General features: G+C 40.8%; 1 protein-coding gene across 1 annotated transcript; it reads left to right on the top strand.

Annotated features, from left to right (window-relative positions):
• Positions 1-3,389: 3,389 nt before the first annotated feature.
• On the top strand, positions 3,390-19,857 carry pparab (peroxisome proliferator-activated receptor alpha b). The gene is made up of 6 exons (XM_008300797.1): positions 3,390-3,772; positions 5,793-5,956; positions 8,285-8,423; positions 13,251-13,450; positions 17,593-18,046; positions 18,164-19,857. The coding sequence occupies exons 1-6, from the start codon at positions 3,565-3,567 to the stop codon at positions 18,406-18,408; spliced, it is 1,410 nt and encodes a 469-aa protein (XP_008299019.1). The 5' UTR covers positions 3,390-3,564; the 3' UTR covers positions 18,409-19,857.
• Positions 19,858-24,441: the final 4,584 nt, after the last annotated feature.

The following is a 24,441-nucleotide window of genomic DNA, read 5'->3' as shown; positions in this document are numbered from 1 at the left end:
TCAGTGTAACCCCCCTTGTCCCATTTTGGGCCCTAACTCCAACCCCAGCACGCACACAAACACATATGACCTTGCTCATCTTCCACTCAGTGTGCACAGTGCCCTCAGCAGGCTTGGTTGAGTGAGCACAAGAGAGGTCTTGACCTATGAGACAAAGGGTTGCTGTTACCGTAGGAACTGCTGTTTTCTTTTCTCTCTGCCTCACTTGCTCACTCTGTCTCACACATTGCTGATAAAGACTCTGTAATGTAGCTTAACTGACATTCCTCTCCACCCCCCCATGTCGCTCTCTGCCATCCTCTATCTCAATCCACTAGACCTCTGTAGTCTGCAGCTAATCCGCTCTGTGTGTTTACATTCTTATGGACGGTATGTTGGTGGCAACATGAGGTTAGCTTGGTCCATCACTTCATAGCTGCTGGTTGGGAGGTCGTGAGTTCAGTGAAGGACTTGGGTTTTGTATGTTATATAAATAGAAAGTCATGCATGCTCTGGGTGTGTTGATACAAAACCTTGCCCTCAAGTCTACTTTAGATTGATTCATATCTGAACTGTGCAAGAAGTTTTAACTGGCCTTTACAGCCACAAATTCATCTCATCTTACGACTAGATTGCATGTGCAGGTTAATGGAGTTTTGTGTGACGAGATAGTATGGATGTTTGCTAAGCTGTAGCCAAGGGGCTTCTTTATTTTTCCTCTTGAAGCAATATTATAATGAGACAGTGCTGAGTGAAGCGAGTGTATGAGACAGGATGTCCTCAAAAGGAAGACCTGAGGGTCAGGAGCTAGAGGCTGAATGCTAAAGAGGTTTACTTTGTGCTAGCAGAGCTAACACTGCCTCCATTCAGAATTACAAGTATATTGTAGAGTGAGTAGCTCAGTAAAGCTGCCTGCTGACATGCCAGGCCTCTTTTCATGTAGACTAGTGTTTTTAACGGGTGGGAATCACCAGGTTTTTTTTTTTTTTACTATCAAACACCGTTTAGGGCCTTTGAGCTGTAAATCCTGATGATAAATCCATTGCATTTTGATTTTGGTTAACCTAAAAACACTGCTGCTTGTATGCAGTCTTTTCTTTTTATCATTAGCTGTTCAGTTATCAGAGTCTTCAAAACATAGTAGTATGTCTTTCCTATGCCAGTAAAGACAGAATTTCCAATACTCTTGACCTCCATGCGCTAAAGCACATGTATACCTTGTTACTTTCAAGCTTCCTCTAAAATATTTGCAAAAGCTTATTGTACTAGGCCCCCCAGTAACTCAACCGGATAAGATGGCGACCCACAAACAGGGCCTATAGTCCCCGAGGCAGCAGTTGTGGGATCGACTCCCGACCACGGCCGTTTGCTGCAGGTCTTTCCCCACTCTTCTCCCCCCTTTCCTGTCTCTCTCCTCTGCTCTGATAAATAAAGGCAAAAAGCCAAAAAGAAAATTAAGCAAAAAAAAAAAAACAAAGCTCAGTGTTGTGCTGACGAACTGGTTTCCTGTGCACAAGCACCTAGATTTTTTTTTTTTCCAACTCTGTCATGTGCAGCTAAGGCATCTCTAAACTAATCAGCAAAAGAGTGATGTAAATGTAGTACTTGCTTGGTCTACACCAGTTTGGATTTCTCTTCAACAATTTGTTTTGTGGTTTCAAAAGACAGCTCAGCACTTATCTGTTTCACATCCACCCTAAACATCTCACATGGCTAGACTTTGAGGGAAGTTTATTGTCTTGCTGTTGCTGTTTTTACATACGTTTCTATGTTTTAGTCACATTACTCATCTGCCATACTCCTAAAAGGCCCTGTTAGTAGTAGGGACCTACCTTGGTTTCTTCTAATCTTTTCCCACTACTTGAAGTACATCAGAACCAAAGTAGGGCATTTTAGAAGTCGGTTAAAAATAGTTGATACCAGTAATAAATAAAAGATGCTGAATGTTGGATCCAGTTACCTACCAGGCCTATTGAGCTTCACTCAATGCAAAACTATATGCAAATGACCTATATGTAGCTGTCTTATTGATGTACCTCTCTTTACTGTCGTTACATATTTTAAATAGACGCACAGGGAGAACAAAAAGTTACTGAACATGCATTCTCTCTCTCTTCTTAAATAGCCGATGGTACTTTACACGGTACAGGGCAAGTTAAGGAGAAACCAAAGGCGGTCATGTGTTAAGGTATGGAATGGCTCAGAACAACCGGCAGCTGCTGTCTTGTAGTCCTATAGCCCCCCCACCCACATCCCACTGTCACCCTCCACCTCTACTTGTTTGATGTTCTTAGCGGGGCCTGATGAGAAGAGCTTAGGAAAGATTGACCCAGTTTACACGCGTATGTATAAGTTAGAATATGTGATGTAAAGTCCGTTCCGTCTGCCACTCTTAAGCTTAGCCGGAGAGGCAAGCCCACTTCCTAATGCACTTTCTTGTGTACCTCATAGCTCCTCCCACTTCCCACTGTGCATTTCAGCAACATTTCATCCGTCTACTGTACATGCCAGCATGTTTCTTGTAGTCAATTCCAGACCCAGCCTTCGTTTCCCATCACAGCTTTAGCCAGCCCAGTGACCTACATTCATACCTCTACATGTCTGTACCGCATTCTGTCTCCCTGTCCCCGGCCCTTTACTTTCTGCAGCACGATGACGTTTGTGTGGCTAAGGTTACTGTATTTGGAGTGAGTAGCTCATAGGAGTGGAGGATCCTGTGTTATGTCATAGGATAGGCAGCTGACCAACGTGCATCACCTGGCGATGTACGTTGGTCAGCATGTCATGGAGGAACCGTGTGCACTGAAGGATAATGGAGTATTACTCTGTTGTGTTGATGATGGTAATGATAATAGGTTTTTTTAGCCTGTCTGTCTCTCAGTCTACAACTCAACATACTGAAACATCTCAACAACTTTTGGATGACTTGTGCTAGAATTTTGTGTAGATATTTATGGTGACCAGAGAATGAATCCTTAGAACTTGGATCATCTGCTGACTTCTCGTCTTGTGTCAGAATTGTCACTTATCTGGTGAGATAACATCTTCTAGATAGATTGGTATGAAAAAAATAGGCTTTTTCCGGATGATATGCTGAGATTCTCTGGTGTCACAAAGGGATTTGTGACTGTGAGTGACATCTCTCAACAACTTTTGGATGGACTGCCATGAGTTTTGTACAACATTCATCTCCCCCTCTGACTGCATTTAGTCGATCATCAAGTAAAACTTTCAAAATGCTGAAAGGAAATGCAGTGTGAGCACGCTAAACTGAGATGGCGCACAAGGTTAACATGTTGACAAGATATCAGCATGTTAGCATTGTCAACTTGAGCTTGTTGGCAAGCTGACAAAGGTATTTGGCACAAAGCGGCGCCATATATAAGTTCAGCCTTGTAGTTGCACAGATGTAAACTTTTAGTCTCTTGAAATTACAACTGAGGTGAAATTAGAAATCGTCTTGTTATCCTCTGTCTGCCTGTCGATATTTTCATATCACCTCTTTGACCTCTGTTTTTTTCTCTCTACCCTCCCCCTGTTCTAGTCTGATGAGTGAGAGTGTCGCCAACCCGCTCCTCCACCACAATGGTCGACATGGAGAGCCACTACCATCCCCCTTCTCCACTGGAGGACTCAGTGCTGGACAGCCCCCTGTGCGCTGATGATGATTTCTTGGGTGGCATGGAGGAGCTCCAGGACATCTCCCAATCCATCAACGACGATGCCCTAAGCTCCTTCGATGTCCCCGAATACCAGTCCTCCAGCAATGGCTCAGAAGGTTCGACTGTCCTAGGTAAAAACAAAAGGTCTCATTTCTCCTTAGGTCTTTAATAATACAGTCCAGTGACAACATGAGGTTTGCTGCCCCAGGCTTATTTCACTGTTCAACATGCCCTCAGCAACTCAATGTAAAGTCCTTGTCTTTGCTATTGTTACCAGAGTAGGGGTCCCTCATTTTAACCCTTTAATCCCTAATTTGCTCTAATTGAATGTTCAGAGAGGACATGCTCTTTAGCTGTTCCATTTGCCTTACCCTGCAACAAGGTTGTGCTGCAGCCATTTCTTTCCTCAGATTGTCTGATTGACCCACTTTTTCAGGCCTTTGGGCAGTAGTCCTTTGATTGATTGGTGTATCTTTTTCTAGCTATGACTAGCTGTGAGGATTCGTTTCCTCTCCCATTTCCTGTCCATTTCCTGTCCATTTATTTTTGTTTTCCCTTCTTCATTCTGTTTTTCCTCTCACATCTTATTTTCCTTTTATCTTCTGTATGCCTTCGTTATACCTCTCTTTCCTCCTCCAGCCCTTTTCCTCGCCCCATATCCAAAGAGGAATTCACACATTCCTCAGCCACCACGCACAACCTCTCAGGAAACATCCACTTTGCTGCAAAGTTTCCTCCTGAATAGACACTGACGTCTGGTAAATTTATGCACCAGCAAAATTATGCAACGAGTGAAGAAGTCGTGAAAGATAAACATTTAATGGGAGAATAGACGGTGTGAGTGTAGGAGGAGGAATGAAAGAAGAAAAGAGTGTGACGAAGGCATTGCAGAAGCATTTGATGATGTCATGGAAAAGTCAATGAGAGTGGGTTTAGGATTTATAGGTGTTTAGGAGTGCAGAGATAGTGAGAGACAGAAGCAACACTGACATGCTTTTCTTGTCTACACTCAGTTGAAACGTGTACTTGCACCAGGCAGGAACACAGCTCACTGCCAAATGCTGCTTATCCCTGTTCTGGCGTTGCTCACCTAAACTCATGTGGCTTGACTTAGTGCCACTGTTTTGTACCATTTTCTCTGTGCTATTTGTGTACCAAGCAAGTTCTACCAACCCTGTACCCTCATAAGTTGGAAATAGAAAACTGTTGGCAACCCACGGCACATCCTGTGACCTGTCATCCATGAGGAAGCTTAGTAATACTACTACATGACGCTGTTGATAGGCACCACACCACAGACGGCATGTTAACATCTCTGAATAAATAGTTGTTGTGATGGAACAAACTGTCTTTGTTGGGGTAAAGAGGTCAAACTGTACTTGATTTTCACAAGCTCTTTGCCAGAGGGAGATGAAACAGTAGAGGTGCATTCATTAAAGCAGATTCTTATTTTTATTTTTACTTGAAATCTCTGGAGATGAAGAATCCACTGGTTGTCCAGTTGTGGTAATGAGACCAACTTGTATGTGCTGTGGGCCAAAGCAAAATGGGATTAATTGGTATGCTTGTCTACATGAAATATGGAATTGAACTTCTCTAGAGATGAAAATGATGGATGTTTGATTGGAATCAACTAGTTCATACAAAGTGTTAATGAAGAGTTTGAGATCCATATGGGAATTGTTGAAATGGGAAACAGTTCATACTTAGATGGCCGTTCATCAAATGTTTTAAGATTGCACAATCAAAAACTGCCAGAATTGGATGTGAAAAGAATAAAATATAATGTATACTTCTTCACCTTCGTACACCTGGTCAGTTATTGTCTGATGTGGGTATGCTTATCGGATTGTCAGTTTTGGAAAGCTAGCAAAGTGCTGGATGTTCCTCAGAGCTGTTGTTCTGAGTAATTGGTTCTTCGTATAAATGTTAATCTTTAGAAACAGATCCTTAAAGATAATGTAATTTGGCTGAATCCTTTTCTTCTCATTCCTGTGTCAGTTTAAATCATTATGGTATTTGTCAACAACAAGAAAGCGAAGATGCCTTCAACTGACTTGACATTTTATTGGCATTCCATTTAGCAGTAACAATATTTAGGGGCAATAGTGCAGCGACACATTTAACCACCCGCATGCTTGTGTTTTGTAGATGCCCTGACACCAGCTTCCAGCCCGTCGTCAGGGGTTTATGGGGTTGCGACAAGCCAGGACGAGTTCTCATCTTCCTCCTCGTCACTCAATCTGGAGTGCCGAGTGTGTGCTGACCGTGCCTCGGGCTACCACTACGGAGTCCATGCTTGTGAGGGCTGCAAGGTGAGATAAAAATTGCACATATAAATTGCGCAAATCAGTGGTTCTGTCTCTATGTTCGACTAGACCAATGTAAGCAGTAGAGAATGAGCGAGCGGCCTTCAAGGATCTCCCTTATCTCCTCATGCTGAACTGTGCATCACTCACTCTTGCGTTCTCTTCGGGCTGGAGTTATGTTAATATCATCAATCTTCATTCATGCATACATATTGAACAGATTCTAAATAATACAGTAAATCATAATTTGAGGTATAACACTGAGAAAGTTGGACATGCCTGGCCGAATCCAGAGGCTATGTCTTGTGACTAATGATAACTCTTAAAAGCATCAGAAATACCAGGCTCGGCCTTCACACGTGGTCGCTCAGTAATCTTTCAGTTAATTGTTTACCAGTTATGTTGAAGAACAACCCAAGGCTGTTTTAAAGAGGTACCAAAGGACAAAGATAGCGTAACTTGTGGTGTTGGTCCATGTTTGTCAGTCTATGTTGGCATTTTTTTTATTTTTTTTGTCTTCTTTTATATTTTGTTTCTCTTGTATTTCTTACTTTTCTTTCTATATCTAGTCCCTCCCGGGAGGGAAAAAAATACGTAAAAATAACAACTGAAGCAAAAAACAGTTCCACTGCTCCTTTATGGGAATCCAACATGTTCCAACTAAATGTATCAAGAAAGGGAGTAAAATTTTCAAGAAGCAATGTATAAACTCAGTCAGACTGGCAGCTTTTGCTGAGATGTGCAACTGTGCAGTAGTGAAATATTGTGCCTTGGTTTTCATGTAATGGTGAAATACGGTGACATACGTACGCATATGTGTTATTGGTCATCCATGCTTCAAATACAGAAGTATCTACAATACACAAAGGCCTTGGCCGGTCCACAAGGGGGAGTCAGAGTTGTATGACTTATGCTGGGTAAAGTTGTAAAATGAGTAAGCAACAGCTTATCACAAAAGTCAAGGTAAATGTGTTGATTTTAACACCTACCTTAAGGAGTGAGTCATGTCAAGGTGCATCTGTGAGAAGGGGTAATAGTAAATCTCATGCTTGCAATATTAGTTTGGTTAGCTAAAGTGAGAATTTCTTGATCAAAGCTAAGAATTTCCATTGTCTTCTTCACTGCCTTCAGTATTTTGTAAACCGCTGTGCAAAATTTGTTATATGTTAAAATAGAGTGATTGGGTTGTTGTTGTTGTTGACAGCTCCTCAAGTTGGTATTTCTATTTGCTATGTGCAGACTGGGTAAGAATGCAAGAAAATAAAGGATTAAGGCCCCTCTCCAGGCATTGATTCAATTCCTAAAAAACTCATCGATATCTATCAGTTTCATATGTCAAAAGTTTTTCATTTGGAATAATTCCTCACTGCCTTAAAATAGCTTACATGTAACCAGTGAAGTCCCCACCTCTATGTCCACCCACCTCTCTCCACTCGCTGCAACTTGAGCACACCAGCCACTCTGCCTACATGCTGCAAAGCTACTCAACGCTACACATTTTTGGACTAATGTAGCCGGACATGTTCAAATCAGAAACCAATTCAGATGAAGAATAATGATACAGAAAGTCCCACTGTGCAAGCCTACACGATTGACTCCTCAGGTTTGTTACATTAGAAACCCTGAAAGTCTGAATCCAAACTTTTGAGACTGTTATTGGAACACTGCAGTTTTAAGGTGGAAAATTTTTTAAAATAAACTTTGTGCTGTTTGCATGGTTTTATAGCTGTTTGTGTGTGCGTGTCAGGCAAGAGGTTAGTGGGGGAAAGTCAGCTGGAGTTACTTAACACGCGTTGACACAGTTGTAGCATGCTTGGTAATTCTATGTAATCTTTCACTGTATGTCCATCTGTGTGTCTTTCAAACTGTGTGTGGGTGTCTGTATATTTTTTGGCACACTGGATGACACATTTTGATAAGACAGAAATTTGCTATTAAGTATGGCTCAATGTGTTATTAGGTAATTCCCCAGGCCATTTTCTACCCTCCATCCAACCACAGATGTGCCATGTGGTCCAAGTGTTGCTTACTAAAGTTACTTTTTTTTTTCTTTCTGTCAGTGTTGTGTAAGCAGGGAGACCCCAGTGGTGAAACAATACATTTAATATTATCCTTCACCATTAAAGTGTGAACAAACAACTCTTTGTAATGCCGCAAGTTGGTCAATAGTTTGTTCTCTGAAACTGGTTGCATAGCAGCTGGGTTTATTACAAGGTAGTTACTATACTTTGCAGATTTTGTGAGGTTTTTTTCAACAAATGTGTCAGTAATTCAATGTTTGCTTCTTGTGAGCAGTATTTACATTTCTCATGTTTCCCCGCCTCATTCCTCCAGGGTTTTTTTCGGCGGACCATCCGTCTGAAGCTGGAGTATGACAAGTGTGAACGCCGCTGCAAAATCCAAAAAAAGAACCGCAACAAGTGCCAATACTGCCGCTTCCAGAAGTGCCTGTCAGTGGGCATGTCCCACAATGGTGAGTCCTACAGAGTGAACGAAGAGAACAGCAGGTCTGGACAATCCTTCAAGCTCAGCAGCACTTACAGACACACACACACACACACACACACACACACACACACAAACATCCATGGTCATGGTTACTTGTAAACACACATTACTTAACATATGCGCTGTTTGCCAAAAGAGACAGTAGAGGCAAGTATGCACATAATTAGCACGAATAAGCTCAAACGTGACAGTTGGGTGTTAAGTTGCATGTTATGGCAGGTCGCTATGTAAAAACTAATTTGTGCTATTATAGTGTACAACTGTACTGTATGTCCTCTCCTAAAAGTGCAGCTTTCAACATTTGAACCATTAGTTTTTTACAGGTAGATCTGCAACTCATGCAGTTACAGTACACGGTCTTTCCTGCCTTAGCAGTGCTACAGTCACATCGTATTACAGTTGTATTGACTGAACCCACTTGACCCATTTGGTGCAGATATGTGAACAGGAAGGGAAATCACATGACTGGGTGGGTCTGTCCACCTGATTATGTTATTTCAGGCTCACAAACACTTGGGTCACACTAATTGCAAGGTTTGCTGCCCATACAGCTCTGAGACTCAAGAAGCATCAGTTTTAAGACTGAAATATCTGAAGTCATTTTCATTAAGGCTGTTTAATCATCTGTGATGCTTGTGCGTCAGCAGCACATTCAATAGTTGATCTTCCTAAACAGTTCTGTTTATGTTGATGCTGAAAAAAATATCATTACATACAGCAATCTTTTTTTTTTTATTCCTCTTAGGGTGTTGTAAAAAGCAAAAGGATAATAAAGGATAATATTACAATTTTGTGACCAAATGCAGTGCATATAAAAAATGTTCACCCCTCTTGGAATTTTTTCCCCTTTTATTGCTTTTCAACAATAAATTATGGTCAATTATATTTGGCTTTATTGTCAAGAATTTACAACCAAAAAAAAAGACATTAATTCCAAAGTGAAAACAGTTTGCAACAAAGCAATGCCATTTAATTAAAAATATAAAACAGAAAGCCTATTATTGCATAACTGCTCACCCTTTTCAAGTCAGTATGTAGCAGCTGCACATTTGGCAGCCTTTGTAGATAGGTCTCAAACTGCCTTGCACATTTGGACACTCCAATTTTACCTGCAAAACTGTCGCGCTCTGTCAGGTTGCAAGGGGATTGTGAGTGAACAGCCCATTTCAAGTTAAGCCCAAAATTCTCAACTGGACTGAGGTCTGGGCTCTGACTCAGCCACTCCAGAACCTCCACCTTGTTACTGTTAAACCATTTCTTTGTAGCTTTGGCTGTATGCTTTAAGTAATTGCGTTGCTGGAAAACAAATCTTGTCCCAAATTGCAGTTTTCCCGCAGACTGCACAAGGTTGTCCTCCAGGATTTCCCTTTACTTTGCTGCATTTATTTTACCCTCTAACTACACAAATATTCCTGGGCTTGCTGCCAAGAAGCATTCCCACATCATGATGGTGCCACCACCATGCTTCATGATGTGGATGGTGTGTTTGTCACGATGAATACTTTTCATAGGCACTTTACAGCTGTTAATAGAATATCTTGGGGAATAAAATAACATAAGTAATCACAAACAACCTATGAATGGAGTACTACTGACCTACACATGCAACAGATGTAAACACCCTAAACCCAACATAGACTTCCTTAAAAGCTTTACATTAGATCTTTGTTCTTTGAAATACAGAAATATTGGATTAGGGTTAAATATTGGTGTTTGTTTGTTTTTTTTCTGCCAGAGGGGTTAATGTTAAGAGAGGTCAGTTGAGGCGATCAAGACTGTGCACACTTGGTGATAGTGAACTTGACTGGACAGAGGAAAGAGTCTCATTGAGTTATTGACGTAAGAGCCTTCCCAGTGGTTCTTAAGACATAGCTTAGATTTTGAAGCTCAGCAGTAGTAGTATATCTGTCAGCTGCACTTCCTGTTATGGTATATGTGTATTGAGTTTCATGGACCTAAATGTAACCGTAGAGAGGGAGGAAGGACATTTGAGACCAGCGCAACCAGATCTTTGGAGATCTGGTGGTCTCAGATACCACAGGACTACAGCACTGCTAATTTTGGAGGTTTGCATCGACCGCTAATTGATTTTACAGTTAAACCTAACCATTCCGGATGCCGCTTATTGAAATGATTTTGCAGCCTCAACATTTATTTTTTTTTTTCTTCAGTATTAAATGTTCAGGCATACATTCATACCAGGATCATCAGGAATACATATACGTGGTATCTATCCATTAAAATGATGAGGTTTACAAAAACACAGTGACATATTCACATTCAGATCTTGTTATACAATTATAGAGCATGCTCTATTGTATTTATTAATATATTTATTAGCATTAAATCCTGTATTTCTGTCTGAAGCCCAGTTGAAAAGTGGTAACAGTAGCATAACTGATTCTGGGTCAGTGTAGCAAAAATGTGTATTTACTGTTCAGTTAAAAAATATTTTTGGTTACTTTTTTTAGATACTTTTTTTTATTATGACAGAGTTTTAGGGCCACATTGAGAAAAATCTTTTTCCACAGACTTCAAGAATAAAGTTGTAATATTAAGAGAATAAAGTTGTAATTTTACAAGAAAAGCTTGTAATATTACAAGAAAAAAGGCGTAATTTTACGAGAATAAAGTTGTAATATTACGAGAATAAGGTCGTAGCATTTAAACCAGCTGTTTTAGAAGAGGAAAGTTGTTAAAATGAGAGCCGTGGTGAAACCGATGCTGAAGTACAACTTCACTAAATGCTTCATAGCCCTCATTTTAACAACGTTCCTCTTCCAAAACAACTGATTGAAGTGTTACAACTTTATTCTCGTAAAATTACGACTTTATTCTTGTTAAATTTCGACTTTTTTCTCGTAATATTACAACTTCATTTTCGAAGTCTGTGGAAAAAAAAGTTCTTAATGTGGCCCGAATACTCGGTCGTACTTTATACCTTTTATGCGCTTATATAGGCTTTACTTATTTTCTGTACTCCTAACCAAAGCACAGTTCTTGACTATCAAACATGACTGAAAGTCTCTTGGATCTAGCCACTTGGTTAGACCTCAGATCTCACATGCTGACTAGATAGGCCCCAAAAACAGAAAATTCGACGGACTGACAGACTGTCCCCCCTCCTCCCACCTTTACCTTGCTTCACCACTTGAGTCGCATACTTATCCCTTCACACCGGCTCTTCAGAATTGGACTTACGCTCAGCTTAGCATCAGTCACTTCCTCACATCTTAATTAGACTTGGCTCCTGCCCAGGCTCCCGCCGTGGAGCTTTACCAGCTTCAGATGATCCATCCACTTTGTGAGCAGTAATCTAATGGGCCCTCATGCTGTCTGCTCGCTCCGTATCCGCATCCCTGCTCAGTATGCATGGATTTGTTTCATCTGTGGGAGGGAAAACGGAGAAATCAGATCTTCTTTTATGCTTTTATGGTCTCGTAAAAGCAGGCAGTTGGTACAGCTGGATGTTGTGTTTTCAGTGAGGTATAAAGGTATGTTACGTATGTGTGTGTGTGTGTGCCAGGTTGTGCCCGTTTAAACTGGTGAGGTGGGGTTTAAAACAGTTCACCTCTAATCTTGTTAGTCAAATGGGATCAGGCCGTCTGAGAGATGAAACGTCGTCTAAGAAAAACAACTCTTGTATGTTACTGAAGCACATTCCATTCAGCTGGTGCCCACTGTGTAATGAGTAGAAACCTGTGCTTGTAATACAGTAAAAAGGAAGCTCAGTTGATGCTGAATAGATGTGGATTCAGTTTCCATTTCTATTTCACTCCATAAGAGGTTATTGTAGCTGCATTCACTGTCCGAGTGAAACCTCTTGCATCTTTAAAACTAAAGTAGACGTCTATGTCTTTGAAAATACCTTCTATGGTAAGCTGCTCTGTGTTTCGTGACACTTTGGTTGGTTTACTTTGCTGTAGATTTATTGTAAGTGTCCTGTTCAGGTTCTGTTTTTTGCTAGGAAATCTAGTTAGTGTTTCTGTAAAACACAGAAGAACGAAGTCATCTTTATAAAACAAGGATTTAACTTCTTAAAATGAAAGTCTTTGAGCTGCATTTTGGTGCAGCTGTCAGATAATTCATTTATGCTGACATTGAGAAATGCCAGATACAAATTGCATCACTTTTTTGTTTGAGGTCATTGTGCAGAATCGAGTCACGCTTTGAAAATCGGTCTGATTTATGTTATGTCTCTTTAGTTGTATATGTTTTATCTTGACTTGTGGTCTGTTGTGGAACGTTATGGTGTGATTCCAGTTAGATTCGTACTCATGATACACTCCTTGTGTTCTATGTAAGAGTCTCTTGTTTAGAACACAACAGAATGTTCTCAGATCCATAGATTTGGAGAAATCAGGCTTTGGCACCAGATGAGCAGGGTAAGCCTGTGAATAGGTCAAGCACTGCTTTTTGTGGTGGCATTTTTGAACGTTTCATAGCTATTTCTCCACAAGCCTTTTGGGTTTGGATAGTTTTCACATTTTTGGATACATCTAATGTTTTCTTTTTTTGTCTTTGCTGATGCGTTGATTTGGAACTATATTATTAAGCCAGGCATCTGTGTAGAGTTTTCAGGAACTGGGTGTGTCTAAAGCACTCAGTGTATTATTTATGTTCATACATCATTCTCACTGTGTTTTATTGGAAGTCCTGTTTAACCTGGTGTTTAGGCTAAACTGCATCATATGTATTGTGTTTCCCTGGCACTGTAAATCCTTGTATGACTTAATATTTTAATGTTTGCCACAAAGTCATGTTAATCTGACTTTCTGTCTTCTCCACACAGCCATCCGCTTTGGTAGGATGCCCCAGTCAGAAAAGCTAAAACTAAAGGCAGAGATGGTGACGGGGGACAGGGAGGTGGAAGACCCCCACCTGGCCGACCAGAAGACCCTGGCCAGGCAGATTTATGAGGCCTACCTCAAGAACTTCAACATGAACAAGGCTAAGGCTCGGACCATTCTCACCGGCAAGACCAGTACCCCTGTACGTTGATTAAGAGTATTGGGTTGGTGAGTGAAAGGCATTGCGTGTGTGGATTGCATTCTCATTACCAGAGTTTCCTCACAGGCCAAGGTCATGTTGTCTTGCAACTTTTAATTTATTTCTTCCCCATTGGAGTGATTTTAATCTCATTCTGAGCACATTCAAAACTTGCAATCAAACTAATGTCTCAATATGACCTAGCAGTCAGTACCTCAGAGATTACATGCAGCCAGCCAGTGACAGAAATAACTTGCTCAATCAGCAGCGTGAGCCAACACATAAGCTGGACAAGGAGACTTCTGTTTGCACAGAAACGATATAAAGAGCCAGTGTATGAGCCCATCACTTCTCCCTTCACCTCCTCTTTTCCTGCATGCCTATGTTCTTTTCATCACCCGTCCCCAATCTCTCTAGAAACACTCCCGCTCAGCTTTGGTTCTTTCACTTTTCTTTCATCTGGAAAAAGAGGGGAGGTGGGGAGTTGAGAAAGGGAGGGTCAGGGACTGCAGCTCAGAGATGTTGTGAATTCCTTGGATGAATGAATGTAGGTGTGAAATAGGTCAAGAGGGACAGGTCAGTCCAAGTGCACATGTATGTTCAAATACATTTCTTAGCCCCTGTGTCTGGAGATCAAAGCATAGTGTTTCTTTCAGCCTTACGTTTAGAGTTCATTCCCTGTGTCACAGTACTTTTAGACAACTCTGAACCTCCCGTGAAAGTCATATTGTACTGTTTCCCAAGGCTCTGTGTATAAATGCGAACATGAGATTGTGGTAAAAAAATGTAAAATTCCAATCTCACTGCATCTTGTCAGGATTTAAAATTAACCAAACAAATCTGTTGGAAATATGTTTTGTGTTAGATATATTTTATCTGTGAAATAATCACTCCCTTAGAAAAGTCGATCCTCTGTCATCAATGTATTTGGATACATTTAGTACTTGTAACCAAGCCAGAACATTCCCATCAGGTTTGACTCATCAGTCTCAGCATCTGGGTGCAGTATTGGCAGATAGTTGTGTTAGGGTTGGCTCAGGTTTGTCTACACCAAATATCAGTTAAGTTGTCTGACTGAACAGGTTTTGCTGCAGTGTGATTCACTCTGGTCCACTGAATAGTTTATTGGGGAAAACAAGAATATCATTCCTCTTTAAGAAATTGTAACTATTGCCAATAGAGCTGTAAATAGTTATTTTTTTCTGTTGGGTAGTTTCTGGCGTGCATATAGAACAACTGATGGGATGATACCATGAAGACTAAGTTACACGCTTTGTTTCTTGAAGTTTCTGTTTTGGTCTCAGTGGACTTCATCAAAATCTTTGAGAAACACTGCTGCCAAATGGGGCAGGAGGGAGAGACAGGATTGCATGTTCAAACCGTGCCCAGCTGCCAGCCTCATAACTAGACCTCGTGATTGCACTTATGTGCCCATGAAAGCAAGTGTTTTGAACTGAATACTGCTGTAGATGATAGATATAAATGTCAGAAACCCCACAGACACCTTCAGCTCTAGGAATTTGTGATTTCTGAAGGCAATTCGTGGTTTGGTGTTTCAAAGGAATTTATTTTTAAAAAAGAGTGCTTTAGCCAAGAGTGTGGAAACAAGAGCTGGCTAAAAAACATGACATGTGCAATCTTGGGTAAGACAATTATTTTTAATATTTCAACTATAACCTGAGAGGAGAGGGAAAAAAACAACCGTCTGTTAACAATGTCTGTAATGGTCTAACAGCTATATTTATACATAGATATTTATTCAGTTCTATTTTTGTATGAAAAGATTTCACTTAAAATTGCAACTAGAAAAGCACAAGCCTTGAAATATCTTCTTTTGTGTGTTATTGTCAAGGACTCACAGGGTCATACCACACCTATGAGATATATGGGTGGGATTAAGCTAGCTTTAAATACCTGTCCAATGACAGTCACATTTTATATACGTTGTTAACATGTCCATGTAGGTTCTTTTTTTTCTATGTATATACACACACACATATATATATATATGGTTGTCAGAAAGGTTTCAGGACTGGTGTCACAAAAGATAGATTTCAGATCCAAACTACAAACTACAAGTTTTCCCCTTCAAAGTAATCCCAGCACGTCTACAAAGAGATCCTGCGGCACTTGCTTTGTTCAGTGCGCGAGAAGAGGCGAGAGTTGTGGCAGGACAAGTTGTGGCTGCTTCACCATGACAACGCGCCTGCTCCCAAATGCCCTGAGCATCCGACAGTTCCTGGCTGAGAAGAACATCACTGTGCTGGAGCAGCCTCCCTACTCACCCCACCTGGCTCCGTGGGATTTTTTCCTCTTCCCCAAGCTCAAGGGGGTCATCAAGGGGACCCGTTTTAAAGACATGGACGACATCAAGATGGCTGTGAGGACGGAGCTGAGGAGGATCCTGGAAGAATCCTTCCAGGAGTGCATGGCGGCGTGGCAGAGAAGGCTGGGAAAGTGTGTTAGACCCCAGGGGGATTACTTGGAAGGGGAAAACTTGTAGTTTATAGTTTGGATTTGAAATATATCTTTTGTGACATCAGTCCTGAAACTTTTCTGACACACCACATATCCTACAAAGCACATCATGAAATGAGCAATCAGTGCCTTGACTGATCATTTCCATCTTGAAATTTAAAAACACAAATTAAAATTTTAGGGGTTTCACATTTGACAAACCTAAGGAACCAATCCTGTCAGCTTTCAGGATGGGACTTTCTGTGTCATTACTCTTGTTCAAAATTGATTTCTGGTGTGAACATGTGTGGCTAAATTACTCCAATATTGCAACTTGCCATTGTGTACTGTGGCGTAGTTGTAGCAGAATCATAGGTGAGCAGGTGTGCTCAGGTTGTAGTTGCATTTTAGGACAGGAATGTTTGATTCACAGAGATGATTTTTTTATGAGTTTAATCAATGAACGAAGAGGGACTTAAACATATAAAGCGATAAATCATAGTGCCAAAGTAAACCTGTGCAATAAAGGCGATAGGGCCATTCAACACTATAAAATTGTTCTCTCTTTATACCCTTAGTATCAAAAGATTATGGTTATTACTAGAAACATTACAGCCTGGTATAAATGTACTATGGTCTATGAATAATTAACAGGTCTGCTCTCTCAGAACATGTTGCATGCAATGTATTTTAGTTTAGTAATCTTCAATTCACAAGTCCTCACGTTACATCCTGGCACATGCTAGAATGTTAACATGCTACACAAAGACTCAAAGAGAAGAACATCCATTAGAAAAAAAATATTTCTTGTGTACACTGTATATGTACATAAAGCCTGTGGCAGCAGCTTTGGCACTATGATGCTGAGATTAATATTGAATTAAAAAAAAAAAACTTCAGTGTGGCATTTTAAAACTCGCCTTTCACTCTGTTCAGAATTGCAAAATGTTAGTAGTATTGGTGTTTGGATACTCACTTCCCCTCCACCTTCCCCTGCCCACATTTCTTATCTGTAATAACAATGAATATCAAGTAAAGGCAGATTATCAGAGGGTGGAAGTGTTGACGTACGAGTGTAAAATTAAACAGCTCAGCGTCATGGCCCTCATACCTTCCCTTGTTACTCTGGCCTACAATTAGAGCAACACTCGTGAGTCAGGGCACTGATCCGATGTGCAGCAGCAGGTGTTGTAGCTCATCAGATGTTGTAACTTGTCCACTGTAGGAACAGTGACACAGCTCAAAGAAAGCACCTATTACCTACTTCCAGTGTCCAGTTTGGGTTTCTGTATTCACTGCTTTTCTTTCAACATAAATGTGCTTCTACTTCTAGAGCAGTTATTTTCGAATGTTGTGAGTGACATCTGTAATTACACAGCAGTAGAGCCAAGCAGGGTAATTGTGCCATCGTGGAAATATTCAGGTGTCAATAAGGGCTCCGGGTTTAGCCTTTCTTCACGGTTAAGATTATGTGTAAACACCCCGGGCAGCCGGTTGCTCATGTGGAGAATTTTGCTGATTCAGCGTTTTCCGTGTTTATGTAATCAAGTCAGGTCGGGTTTATTTATTAGTACAAAATCACAGTACACACTGTACCGCCTGTGTTGCACTTCCACTGGAAACCCTACGTTTTAACCAGACGTTGCACTGCTAGCTCATACAAATGTGTGTGTCTTTGCTATCTGCAGCCTTTCGTCATCCACGACATGGAGACCCTCCAGCTGGCAGAGCAGACGCTGGTGGCCAAGATGGTCGGCTCTATCGGAACGCTGAAGGACAGGGATCCCGAGGTTCGGATTTTTCATTGCTGCCAATGCACCTCCGTGGAAACCGTCACAGAGCTCACAGAGTTCGCAAAGTCCGTCCCCGGGTTCTCGAGTCTGGACCTCAACGATCAGGTGACTCTTTTGAAATACGGAGTGTACGAGGCCCTCTTCGCCATGCTCGCCTCCAGCATGAACAAGGACGGGCTTCTTGTAGCGTACGGCTCAGGCTTCATCACCCGAGAGTTCCTCAAGAGCCTGCGGCGACCCTTCAGCGAGATGATGGAGCCAAAGTTCCAGTTTGCCATGAAGTTTAACGCACTGGAGCTGGACGACAGTGACCTGGCTCTGTTTGTGGCCGCGATCATCTGCTGTGGAGGTGAGGATGTAGCGAAAATAGCATTTGTTTTTTTGCTCTCTGTGACAAATGTGTTCATATTACAGAAACTGAATAATTTGTAAAATATTCAATTCTGTCTATTTCTTCTGTGATTAGACCGACCAGGTCTGGTGAACGTGGCACACATTGAGACGATGCAGGAGAGCATTGTGCAGGTCCTACAGCTCCATCTGCTGGCCAATCACCCCGATGACACTTTCCTCTTCCCCAAGTTGTTGCAGAAACTGGCTGACCTCCGGCAGCTAGTCACTGAGCATGCACAGCTGGTGCAGGAGATCAAAAAGACAGAGGACACCTCACTGCACCCACTCCTGCAGGAGATCTATAGAGACATGTACTGAGGATTGTGGAGGATTAACCCGGAGAGGAACACCACAAACCATCTCCTTTTTGTCAGGGACATGAGAAGAGGAGTCGTCCTCCATAAGCTAGGGTTGAACTACTTAACCCCATCACCCCCCAATGCAGCAAGAGTTAGCTTTTGGCTTCTGGTCACCTCAAGAGGACCTTTCAGGCCCCAGGCAAGAGGCTGATGGTTCTCTTGGTTTGGCACAGTTCTCTCCACTCCATCGCGTGGATCTTTGCAGGCAGAAAAATCTCGTAGATAAGATGTGATATACTAGTGCAGCTGTTTGAGCCCCTGTCCAGACACCAGTGTATGCAATCTCTGACCAAACTCTAAATGCTAATTTAGGTGATCTCCTTGGTTGCCCTCGACGAGCCCTAAAATGAGGAAAGAAAGTGAACTTGATAATTGCCACTCCAGCATTATGTTTGAATATAGATTTTTATACAGATGTCGGAGAGCAAAGAGCCATATATATATTTAGAGTTAACAACACCGAAATTACTTCAGCGGCAGCAACAGCAGAAATGATGCAGTTTCAAAAGCAAGGCAGCTTTGGCTAAATAGGCTGTCAGTAAAAAAGTAGTGATGGTAGTTAATGCACCAGCCCTCCAGCATGTTTCCTCACCTTTTTACAACCAGACACGTCTGTGGTGTCACCAGGCTCCTGAGTATAATCATTTATTTTGTACTGTATGTCCTCGAAGCCATACTTTGTAATGATACTGGAAAGTTTCATTGTCTTTTCGTAGCCTTTCTCTTCCTAATTATACAGTATCAAGAATTGCTATGGATTATCATCGCTTATATCTCAACTTGTCCATAAACTGTACAGGCAACAGCCGTTTTACTCTTTAGAATAAGGTAGCAAAATGTCAGGAGAAAATCTGAAGTTCTTTAAGGCCGAAATGATGCACCTCAAGAGCACAAACACGCCTGAGATATGTTCATATGACATTTTTGTACCGGACCTCTGTTAAATGCCTTTTTCACAAAACACTAGCACAGACGTTTGGCACTCCACCCTGCTTTGTGTCCTGATATTTAAGGGCTAATGCCGAGATGCTGTATATCTTGCATTGCGACTTTAACACAGGCGGACACAAAGCTAGAAACTCATACACTCAATGCATCTCTTTATCTCAGTTAAGTCAAATCAAGCAAACCACTGTTATTTACACAGCACATATGGTCATGTTGGCTCTAGCTACTATTGTACTTCACTGGCTGTGTTTGCTCCTCATTACACATGCAGCTCATTAAGATTCAGGGGTCTTATCTGCACATTTTTGTATGATGACAACTTCTTCTTTTTTTTTTCTTTTTTTTTTTTTTAAATCCCCCACAGAGAAAGCTACAATGTAATGGCCTCATATATTACACAGTTACTCTCATAATTGGAAGTTTTTCATTCTCAGAAATATGTTATTTTGGATGAAAAGAATTCCGTTTTGCTCTGGAGGTTTCCCAAAAATTGCTTTGTCAATTTAAGCGAACTGTCCATCTGAACTTCCACATTTAAAAGATGACTCTGTAGACTTTTCTTCCCATTTAGTCTGTCCAGTGATGGATGACGATCAAATGTATCTTTTGTCATTTAACTATGATTCTAAGGTGTGTGTGTTTAAAAAAAAAAAAAAAAAGGCCACTCCTGCATCTTGTTGTCATACTGCCTTTTGTATGAAATGCACATGCTACTCGGAAGAGCTACACTAAGGGAATGTTGATAAGGAAACGATGAAAACGTGCATGTCTGATAGTTTGGGTAAAAAAAATATATGTGAATCTGTGAGAGAATGCTTTTCCACGTCTAACCAAAATGTCCCAGAATCATCATGAGATTATTGAAATTAAGTCCCAAGAAATGGACCTTGTGTTTCTAGTTGCACCGCGTTGTGTAAACAGAGTGTACTGTACATAGCTGAAATGATCACGTTGACTGCTTGTCCCAGCTTTTAACTCTTGAGGTATACAAGGTACTAATGATGATCAACTTTTGTATTCCTCAGTTTGGTAAATACTTTGAGATATTTGAAATTTGACAGTAAGTGTAGTTATGTACTGTATGTTCTTTTTGCTTAAATGCTACATACTTGTGTATTAATTGAATCGGATCATATTTTTATACTAAAGTATATATGTATGACTAAATCTGATAATTGTTTATTTGAAATTGCACGATTGAAGAGTGCAGTGTAAATAGACTTATGGTGTAACAGGGCAACTGGTAATCTGAATATCTATAGATTTGAATCCCATTGGGGACATTCCTTTGATTAATTGCTTTTTTTTTTTTTTTTTTTTTTAGATAGAAAACCATCAAGGCTGTAATTTGTCCTCACTTCCTTTCAACTGTACTTCATGTATCTGTTAAATTAAGCTCTTATGATTTGAACTTGCAGCATACAGGGAGGCTGTGCAGGGCTGTACTGACTCACAACTTTAAGGTGGTTGATTAAACCCTGACCTCCGTGAACTCTGAATACAACGAAAAGTTTATCACACAAAGCTACATCTTGGCACTGATCATACAATACTGATCTCTTTTTATACTCTTCTCTCAGGTTGCACATCAGAACACAAGTAGGGTAATATATGCACAGAATTTCATTGTAACTATCAGAAATGCTCCACAGTTGCCTCCTCATATTGACAAAAAGCAACCCTGTATCTTTTTTTTTTTTTGACACATCACGTCTCTGTTGGTTAATGGAGAACCTGAATGCACTCATGATTTGCCATCACATCACATGCTATTACAGTAAAGATGACGCAGTAATGAAAATGCAGTATATATATATATTGTTTTATAAACCTGATTTTTGTCATGCTTTTTGTCTGACTTTTCTCTCCTCACTCGCTGCTATGTTGTACTAACTCACCAAACATTTCTTATGCCATAAGTAGATTACTGACCTTCAAGCTGCCTCTACTTACTTATGATATCTGGTCACAGAATGTCAGAACCACATGCAGACTTCACTCAATGCAGCTCAGTTTTTCACCTTGCAGATTCCTGGGACACGGAGATCCCAGATATGCTCGGGGATTAACCACAAACAATGTGTGCCTTAGTGTGTGTAAATGCCATAAAACACCAGAGATTTTAAAAAAAGAAAAGAAAAAAAAGACTTTACTTGAGCACACACTTGTAGAACTGTAAAGTTTTCGTGTCTTCAGCTAGATTTAGCTGTTAGGGTCCTGCAGACATGAAATGATGTCACTGTAGAGTTAGGGAAGTATAAAGTAAAACTGAGTGCTAATTGAAGCTTCATGTACCATTTAGAAAAGTAACCGTAAAGGATTTGCTTTCCAAAAAGACAGACTATTAAAAGCTAAAATGGTTGAAACTCTAGAACGAGGCCCAAGAGGAGAAGTCATGTAAATTTGTGATGTCGGCTTACCTTTAGGAATGTCTGTTTTGTGTTGAATTGACAAGGGACATTTTAACTTGTATCAGGGAATCTTAGTCTTCCTTTGTTGAACTAGCTCAGGATATAGAAAGGTACTGTTTCTCCTTCTCTATCGTTCTCTCTTATTCCCTCTGGAGTGAGTTTATAGTGCTCTGCCTTACAGCACACAAATACCAACAACTATATTGATTAATATGAACTTTGTTTTTATTTTCCAAAACTGACATAAAAGAAATTTGTTACCAGGGGGCAGCAGTCATAGGAATTAGATATTTGATTTTTTTTTTTTTTTTTTTTTCTTCCTGAATTTCTTGGAGTTTGTTTTTGTGGCTATAGTATCATGCAGAGAGACGACAGAGACTGTCTTTGGATGTGTTGTTAACGTGTACTGTGGCTTGATAACAATACTGTAAATGTTTGATGAATGTATATTTAGTCATTTAAACAATGAAAGAAATTGACATTGAATGGATTTAAAAATAAATGATTTTAAAATCCATATTTTGTTTTTGGTTCTCTCTGGGTTCTCCGGCTGCCTCCCACAGTCCAAAAACATGTTGAGGTTAACTGGTGATTCTAAATTGTCCGTATGTGTGAATGTGAGTGTGCTTGGTTGTCTGTCTCTAAGTGTAGCCCTGTGATAGACTGGTGACCTGTCCACGGTGTCCCCTACCTTCACCCTAAGTCAGCTGGGATAGGCTCCAGCTCCCCCGTGACCCTAGTGAGGATTAAGCGGTGTATAGATAATGGATGGATGGATATTTTGGATTTTTTTTCTTTTGTCAATAGACAGTGTTGGTGTTAATACAACTCACTTTAATTGATAATGACATTTGCTTTCTTTAATTCTAACACCAAATGCTTTTACAGTCAAGATGTGTCTTTGACTGAAATGTGCACAGACAAAATATTTCTACAAACTTTTATTAAAATGCGTCTTTACCTTTGAACTGTAAGTCATGACAGTTAAGGGCGAACTCAAGTTTACCATCTTTTGGCCTATATGAACCTTCACAACTGAACTATGTTGTTAGTTGTTCTGCTACTGTATCTGTGATTTTACAGCTCTCTGGTTTACATGTGAGAAAACTAGAAATATTGAATCCACTGCCATCAACAAAAGAGAGGATACATTATCAGTAATTACATTAGGTTGCTATTTCCCTCATTGATGGGTATACACATTTCTTACAAGTAAAAACAGCAAAACAGATCAATATGTTTATATCGGTTCAACATGCAAAACACCTTTGCATTGTTTATTGTGAGCAGTGAAACTGTACCACCACTCATCTAGGATACGGAGAAATTGTGACAAAACTGGCTGACCAGAGACATACAGTGTGTCGTGCATCTTTTGATAAAAGACAAAGAAGATTAAAATGACATAAAGTAATTAGAAGTAAATGATCCTATATACAGTGTATATAGAAGAGGAGGGGTAATCTCAGTTGTTTAGGGGTTTGAATCCAAGTCAGGGCCTCCAGTAATGATGCCCTAGTTTGGACCCATTAATTCTACACAAGCCTACCTCCAGTACGAGCAAGAGAAACCATACACACTTGGATGTCACGCTAGACTAGCTACTATCACTTCAGATGATGGGAAACCAGAAGCACCAAGACCCTTCAAACAGGAAGTGTGACTCCAGGTACAAGTACATCTGAGGTCACTGTTCAGAGACAGCAATCCTACATAAATAAGATACTATGCAGGACCTTCAAACTCCCAGGCCTTTGATATAAGACCTGAGCTTAAAGAAGAACCCCAACCCCACCCTACACTGATTTGGCATAAGGACCCTGTAAAACACAGGGCCTCAGCGTCAGGTGTTTCAGCAGGAACCACATGAAGGCTTTAGAGTTTGGGTCCTTCGGGGACTTCCTGTTAAATATGTGTGTGTTCTGGGGGCATTTTATGTAGTACCCATATATTAAGGAGGGTGAACAACTAAATTGCAATATTAATTGAAACTGTAGTGGCAAGGTTTAGCACTATTACATATCTGAAGGCCCTGTCTCATAGAAACTTCAAAGTGTAATGCCTTTCTTCAAATTAAAATAACAAATTCAATTACAAGTCCGGTTAAGGTGTTTCTGTACTTGAAGGGGACACGACACCGACCCTGTGCTCAGAGGGATGCTGCTGGTTCATGGTGTTAAAAGAGACGACAATTGTCCCAAGTGGGTTAGTGTAAAATGATAAATGGTCACTAATATAGCGCTTTTATCCAAAGCGCTTTACAATGTGCTTCTCATTCACCCATTTACACACCAGTGGTTACAGAGCTGCCATGCAAGGTGCTGCCTGCCACTGGGAGCAACTTCAGGTTCAGTGTCTTGGCCAAGGACACTTCAGCTGTGGAGGGGCAGAGGATCAAACCGCCAACCTTGCCATTGGAGGACAACCTGCTCTACCACCTGAACCACAGCCCGCCCCAGTGTGCACATGTGCTGATTTTGTAAATGTGAAGCTCTGGACAGGCTCCCTCTTTGCCAGACTGAGTGAATCAGGTTTCCTTCTTCAGTTGTGCCCTGAAACTCCTGCAACCAAAAACCCCCACAGCAAGCAGGAGTCCCAAACTCCCCCCCGCTAGAGGGCGCTGTGCTCCCGCC

The sequence above is a fragment of the Stegastes partitus genome, unplaced genomic scaffold, assembly GCF_000690725.1.
Source record: "Stegastes partitus isolate 25-593 unplaced genomic scaffold, Stegastes_partitus-1.0.2 Scaffold1591, whole genome shotgun sequence".
In the NCBI taxonomy this organism is placed as follows: Eukaryota; Metazoa; Chordata; class Actinopteri; family Pomacentridae; genus Stegastes; species Stegastes partitus.
Note: the sequence above shows the minus strand (reverse complement) of the source record. Positions and strands in the feature narration are given on the sequence as shown.

Excerpts from the sequence above, each read along its gene's own strand:
- pparab (XM_008300797.1), top strand. The coding sequence starts at position 3,565 with ATGGTCGACATGGAGAGCCACTACCATCCCCCTTCTCCACTGGAGGAC. Across the intron at positions 3,773-5,792 it reads AGAAGGTTCGACTGTCCTAG|ATGCCCTGACACCAGCTTCC; the intron begins GTAAAAACAAAA and ends TGTGTTTTGTAG. Across the intron at positions 5,957-8,284 it reads ATGCTTGTGAGGGCTGCAAG|GGTTTTTTTCGGCGGACCAT; the intron begins GTGAGATAAAAA and ends TCATTCCTCCAG.